Below are 7,166 nucleotides of genomic sequence, written 5' to 3'. Positions count from 1 at the left end.
CCAACTTGGGCCAGTGAAGCAACGTCCTCCACAACTAGACTGAAGAACAAAAAGGACAGCAACTTGTCTGTTCCCCTTCCCCCAATTCCTCAGCACTGTTCCAATCCCCTAATTACCCAATAAAAATCTTTAAAAAAAAAAAAAAAGAATCGTCAGATCTGGAAGAAAAAGACTACATTTTTGTAAAATTGAGAAAGTAACTTGTTTTTTCGTGCTTTTTTTTTGTTTTTTGTTTTTGTTTTTAAATAACATGGACTTTTAAAAAAGAGACGATAACTAGAATAACGGAGGCAATTTTTAAAAGTACATTATGTTTAAGCTTCCTCCTCTGGCTTCCTTGGAATCTGCCCCACCACTGGTTTTCTTCTATTTCTCTCACTGCTCAGTCTCATTCTCCCCAGGACTCATCTTTACCAGAGATCTCCAGGCTTCATTTGGTCGGCCCTGTTCATTTCCCAATTGTAGGCTACCCTCGGCTACTGTAGCCCTGGCTTCCCTAGTCACTGCAGCTCACTACCAAGGCCCAGTCCAGTCTCAGCTGGAAGTCTCACAGGCCCTTCATCCTCAACCTACCCCAAACCCTGTCTGCCTTCCTGCCCGCCCCATCTATCCTTATATTCCTGTCACAGCAAAGGCACCAGACATGAAATTTTTCTAGTCCAGGGGTCGGCAAACTTTTGAGATGGAAGAGCTGCCAGGGGTCAGCAAACTGCGGCACACAAGCCACAGGCTCTGAAGTAAAATTGAAAATGAAAATAAAACTATCATAGTTTCATTTATAAAATTTTTAAAAGGTATTATTCACATAATTGTGATTATGTAAAAATATATTTATGGCTCTCGAATAATTTTTAAATTGTTGTGAGGGACAGGATTGGCTCTTCCAGGGGTCGGCACACTTTTGAGACGGAATGTACCCCAAGAGCTGCATGTGGCTTGCAAGCCGCAGTTTGCCGACCCCTGTTCTAGTCAAATGCCTGAGTTACTCTATAGTCCTTCCTTGCCCTACCTCTATATCCCATCAATCACCAGCTCCTTCAGGTTTAGTAGTTCCAAAAGATTGCTTGACTATCTGAATTTCTCTTTACTCCCATTGCAGCTGCTTGTCTTAACTTGGGCCTCACCCTAATCCTCACTTGCTGACCCTCCCATCCCTTGATAGCTTCTTTATATAATCAGTTATTTTTGTTAAAAATACAAACCAGATCAAGGTGTTAGCTTGTTTAAAATAAGGATGAACTAGGGAGCAGTTGAGATCTTGCTCCCTAGCATGTCTTCAGTTTGGCTCAAATAAACTCTTCTAAAAATTCTCAAATGAATGAATAAATAAAACCAGGATGAATTAAGCTGTTGCTCCTGGCTTTTCAGCCTCAGGCTCCATTACTCCTCAGACACCCTTAACAACAGAAAACTGTAACTTCCAAATGCCCCACNCCTGGAGCTGGGCTGCCGTGAGTCGCCGGTGATGGTGTAGGCTGCAGCCCCTGCTGCAGTGAGCTGCTGTGAGCGGCCGTCCAGAGGCCAGCGACCAATCTGCCTCACCTGGGAAGAGTGCAATGATAATACCAACATGGGCCAGTGAAGCAGCGTCCTCCACAACTAGACTGAAGAACAAAAAGGACAGCAACTTGTCTGTTCCCCTTCCCCTCCCCTAACTCCCCAATAAAATCCTTAAAAAAAAATAATAAATAATAATATTGTAATAGCTACGTAAGGTGTCAGGCAGGTACTAGACTAGTCAGAGGGATCAGTTTGTAAGGTATACAAATGTCTAACCACTACGCTGTACACCTGAAACTAATATAATATTGAATGTCAACTGTAATTAAAAAATAAAATTTTTATTAAAAAAAGACATAACTACAGTCTATACATAACAAAATTCAAATCCTTAAAAAAAGCATTGAAAGCAGGGACTCAAAAGGATATGTGCACACTCATGTTCATAGCAGCATTAGTGACAATAGCCAAGGGGGGAGCAACCCACAGATGAATGGACAAGCAAAGTCGGTCTATCCATACAATGAAATTCTGACTCATGCTACAACATGGATGACTCTTAAAGACGTCATGCTGAGTAAAATATGCCAGACACAAAAGGACAAGTATTGTATGATTCTTTATCTGAGGTACCTAAAATAGTCAAATTCATAGAGACAGCAAGTAGAATGGTGGTTGCTGGGGGTGGGGAGAGTGGAGAGTTGTGATTCAGTGGGTACAGAACTCCAGTATACAAGAGGGGAAGAGTTCTGGAGACGGGGGTGCTGATGGTTGCACAAAATGTGAATATACTCAGTACCAGTGAGCTGTACACTTGAAAATGATGAAGATGGTTTAAAACAAAAAAAGACAAGCAAAAGAGGGTAGAAGATAAGTTCCAGGTAGAGATGAATCCCACAGAAAAACAGGTTACCAGGAACATTCAGGTTTTGACCAAGGAACTACACTTACCTCAGCGTAGAGGTTGGAGGGATGGGCCAGGCTGCCGTTACAGCTGCCGGCGGTCTCTCGGCAGCAACTGAGAGGGACACTCTGGTTTTTGGTTTCTTTGAACCAGTCTGTATTTTCCCAGTCTGAGTAGTTGTGAATTCCACAACAGTGCAACTATAGAGCAGAGAGCAGAGAAATTATTCCTAACCAAACACACTTGTGTTGGACTTCAGAGCTGTGTGCGCTGCAGAGCTCTAAGCTACTCTAGAACTTTCTGCAATAACAAAAACGCTGTGTCTGCATGTCCAACATGATAGCCACAGCCACACAAGGCTGCTGAGCACTTACACTGAGGCTGGTGTGACCATGTGACGGGATGGTTAGCTTTAATCTGACAGCCACACAGGCTCATGGCCCTGGACCCTCCATGTGAAAAGCACACTGCCCCAAGAGGCGGTCTACAACTAAGAAAGATCTGCTATCTTATATGTGAAATACCTGGTTCTTAAATATAGAGGTGCCAAAAATATGTATACACATGACTTGTATTCATCTTTTGTTATCGGTATATATTATTACAATCTTAATATAGTTTTTTCCTTTCTTAAAATGTGTATGTATTTTTCTGGCACCCTTTGTATAATTTCCAATGACACAGTATTTAAAATATTTCGTCTAAAATGTCTGGGATTTGCTTCAAGATAATCTAGCAAAAGATATATGGGGGTAATAGAAGAAACAAGATTGACAAAAAGCTGACAATTTTTGAGGTGGATCTATGGGCACAGAAATCTGCTGTCTCCATGTATGTTTCAAATTGTCCATATTTTTTTTTTTTACAGTTTTATTTGTTGCCTTTTCTGATCTTGCTTTCTAAAAGTATATGCAGAACACTTCCGACCTAAGTCCCTCTGGGCCCCTACCTTCCCTGTGACACATAACTCTTTTCCATTATCACCTCTCTGGCTAATTAATTTTTTGGGGAAAAGTCGGATGCTTCTTATCTGGCTTTGACTAGGGGATAAAAAAAACTTTCCAAGGGTGAAGATAAAAATATTGGACACATCATGGAGCTAACCATGGCTGTGAAGGTTCATGGCTAATTTCCATAGTAATAGCAGAGTAAGTTTCATGTTGACCCTCAAACACAAACTCGCCTGGAAAGAGCTCACCTGTCTCTGTACAGAATCAATAGCCCGGCTTGCAGCGTCAGGGTGGGTTCCATTGTAGGTCTTATATACTTTCTGAATGCTGCGGTCAACCTCATTCTCCACCTGAATCAAAACAAAGCATTCAGTCCCTCTACAAGACTGGTAGGACAGTAATAGTCATGGCTCCAGCTAAAATACCTAAATGGCATGCTTGCTAAGTTGCCAGTATGTCTATAAATTTCTTATAAGGAAAAACGTCTTCTCCCATCCTACCCCTAGACAAGTTCAAGTAAATAGTCAGACATTTTCTATCACATAGGTTAAAAGCATTTAGAGATGTAGGATGGCAGGCTAACACTCCACGCAGGAGTTTGGAGAAAGCAGCTGAGCCTTGAGATAGATGTCCTAAATTAAAAATGATTGCCTTCTTTTTAAAATAAGTTTTCAGTGTATTCTCAGAAGACCTACTCATTTTCCTTTCCTAAAGGAGATAAAAATAAATGACTTTAAAACCCCCCCAAGATACTTTTGGGACAAGTTATTAGACTTGCCTAAATATGCAAAAGGATTCAGAAGGTTTAAAAAAAATCAGTCCCTAGGATTGACGCTACAAAAAGCTGCAGTTCAATATGAATGAGACATTTGAATATCAATATGAATGAGAGTTTATTTCCAAACTCTTCAAACTACTAAAGTGGCAAGCAAGTTTCATTTAATAAAGTTTGCTTTTACCCGATTTACCTTATCCTTCCAAGATGATTAGACTTACCTAGTAATTATATCAGTGATGTGAGCAGACTATAACATTGATAACCAGATCATAGGTGTGGGGCATAACACATTGCATTCTTTTTTTTTAGCACAGTTGCCTGGTACGTTATGTATCAATGATTTGAACATTAAATTGGCATATCATGCCTTGATCTAAAACCGTAACTTACCACGAGAGTGACTCTATATGCCTTTACCATGACTCTAAAGTTATGCCCAAATTAATTAATTTAAAGTAGTCTATTTAGCCTTAAATGGTACTGTAGGCGGAAAGCAAAAGCAGGCAAAATAGAAAGGAAAGGGGAAAACAAAAGAAGAGGAAATGATCAGGAAGAGGAAAGGGGCAAGAAGGGAGAGGCTGGCAAGAGCAGCTTGGGTGCTGGAGTTGGCAGCACACCTTGTTCCTCAGGACGGGGTGGGAGGTGGGGTCAACAGCTCACAGCTGTCTTGTCCTATGTCCAGGACAAGGCATTTTTTTAAAGAAGCAATGGAAAATAAAATCCTCAATTTAGTTCTTCTGAAAAAGAAATCAGAAAACTTTTATTTCTCCTCTCACATAGGGAATCTATGGGCTGAGGAAATTTGAACAAACTTCTCAGCTGACCAATTATTCATCTGTAGCTCATTCTGAGGTAATTTATACCTACAAGCTAGAACAGTAGAATTAACACTTTGCTATGTAAAATGAGACTAGAAGTCTTGATGTGCAATTTGATTAACTTTAGATTTTTAAAGTAGTGGCTAGATTGAAGTAAGGCAAAAGAAAATGTTTCCTCTGATAAAATGAATTTGTTCTATTTCACTTGAAACACTTAAATCACCTTTTAAAACATATAAATCATAATAGACAACTTACCTTTGCTCTGTAAACATATCCCAAAACCACTACAATAACTTCTGTGACAAAAACCAGGAGTAGGATGATGACAAACTGTAAGGAAACATTGTCAAAAATTAAATACAAATGAAAAAGTAGCACTAAATACTCTCTTGATAAAAACAATTATCTGAGATAACTGCTACAAGTTTAAGACGTGCTAATTCTACTCCAATTATAAAAGCCAAAGAGTCTATGGAGTTTCAGGCTTCATTCAAAGCAGGTAACACAAATGAAATATTCCTACATAGTATGATGACACATGTGCTCTGTGGAGCGCGCACTTACCGTGGCCAGTCCACAACGGCTTTCCCGGATTGTGGCACAGCAGCCGATTAACCCAATAATGAAAAGCAGGGCTCCTACTGCTATGATCACTACAGCAGGGATGAGAGTGTATATGTCTTCAAAGAAGTGGTCATAATCATCATAGATGATAAAGACATAGGCTCCCACATAGCATAAAATGCCAGCCGCACCCTGTAGTAGACAAAGTCAGAGGTGTTAAGTTGGCTGGGAAAAATAAATGCTCCTAATACTGGTTAGTAGGTTAGAATTCAGTGAGATTTCCCATCACTTTTAAATATATTTGTACATTTTTTTCAGTGGTGCTGACAAGTCTCCTAATTTATTCATTAGTAAGAACATTACTAAAGTTTAAAAGTTTTCCAAATTCCATCTCCTTTTCAATAATTGCTGGTTCAGCTAGGACCAAGAAACCACGAATCTAGCAAGTAACACTGATGACAAAAATGAACCCCAAACACAGACTCCAAAAAACTTCTCTGTAGCTCAGTTTCAGCCCAGTACAGATCAGCAGGGTGGTGGGGGCACACCTCTGCCCTTGTTGCTGCCCTCAGCAAACAGGGAAATTAGGTACAAGTGCCAGAGCCAGGATGTGAACCCAGGCAATGGACTCCAGAATCTGCATTTATAACCTCTACCCACCCCCTTGGGGAAAGAAATACAACAACTAGTAACCATGATACCATTTCTAAAAAACTAGCCATCTGCCTGAGATTGTGAAATGGTAAAGCCCGAGGGCTGAGTTATAAAAAACTCTGCAAACCCTTAAGTCTCTTTAGAATGGTGCATCTCAAACTAATGTGAACAGGAATCACTTGAGGATCTTACTATGCATTCATAAGTCTGGGGTTGGAGCTGAGACTGCATTTCCAACAGGTTCTCAGGTGATGCTGACCCTACTGATTCTTGAGCTACACTTTGACTGACAAGGTTACAGAGCCATCCAGGGAAAATGAATGCAGAAAGCCATGCCTTATTTCAGCTAAGGCCCCAGACCCCACTCTCCACTATAATTGCAGTTTTACATATATTCTCCTCTGGCATTGTCAGTTTTGCTGTCACTGTATACCAGCTCAATGCTGACAGCCCAAGCCACTCGCTTGTATATGAGAGAGCAAAGTCAGCATGAGGCCAAGTGCTAAACACTTGGTTTAATGAGTTATCATTTGTAGAGTACTTTGAGACTTTCACAGAAAAGAGTCTCTCACCATCCTTTAAAACTTAACACATAAATCATGAATCTTCAAACTAGAAAACAGCCTCCACAATGACATTGGAAATATTATTAACGCTTCTCCACCTGAAAATTCAGTTTATTTCTTAAGTCTATGAGCCCCAGTAAGCTTGGACATCATGAGTAGATTTTCTTACAGTAGACTATTAGAATCGTCAGATCTGAGGCCGGCCGAGTGGCGCGTTGGTTAAGAGCTGGCTTAGGACGCCAGAGGGCCCTGGTTCGGATCCCACATATGAGGGCCAGTGACACTGCCCTCTACAGCTGAGATGCTGAACAACAGCTCAACCTGGAGCTGGGCTGCCGTGAGTTGCCAGCGACAGCACAGGCTGCAGCCCCTGGCGCAGTGGGTTGCCATGGGCTACCATGTGTAGCCAGCAGCCAGCGTGAGCGGCCA

The 7,166-nt window shown here is 41.0% G+C and overlaps 1 protein-coding gene across 1 annotated transcript in view; it reads right to left on the bottom strand.

Moving 5' to 3' along the window:
- Positions 1 to 7,166, bottom strand: part of TSPAN3 (tetraspanin 3) — a 47,412-nt gene that overhangs the window by 27,182 nt on the left and 13,064 nt on the right. The window contains exons 2-5 of the mRNA XM_019630686.1: positions 5,518 to 5,709; positions 5,209 to 5,283; positions 3,603 to 3,704; positions 2,452 to 2,604 (exon numbers count right to left, since the gene is read on the bottom strand). Of these exons, the coding sequence (XP_019486231.1) occupies positions 2,452 to 2,604; positions 3,603 to 3,704; positions 5,209 to 5,283; positions 5,518 to 5,709 (522 nt within the window). The remainder of the gene's footprint in view (positions 1 to 2,451; positions 2,605 to 3,602; positions 3,705 to 5,208; positions 5,284 to 5,517; positions 5,710 to 7,166) is intronic.

The sequence above is a fragment of the Hipposideros armiger genome, unplaced genomic scaffold (assembly GCF_001890085.2).
Source record: "Hipposideros armiger isolate ML-2016 unplaced genomic scaffold, ASM189008v1 scaffold_931, whole genome shotgun sequence".
Lineage (NCBI taxonomy): Eukaryota > Metazoa > Chordata > Mammalia > Chiroptera > Hipposideridae > Hipposideros > Hipposideros armiger.
Note: the sequence above shows the minus strand (reverse complement) of the source record. Positions and strands in the feature narration are given on the sequence as shown.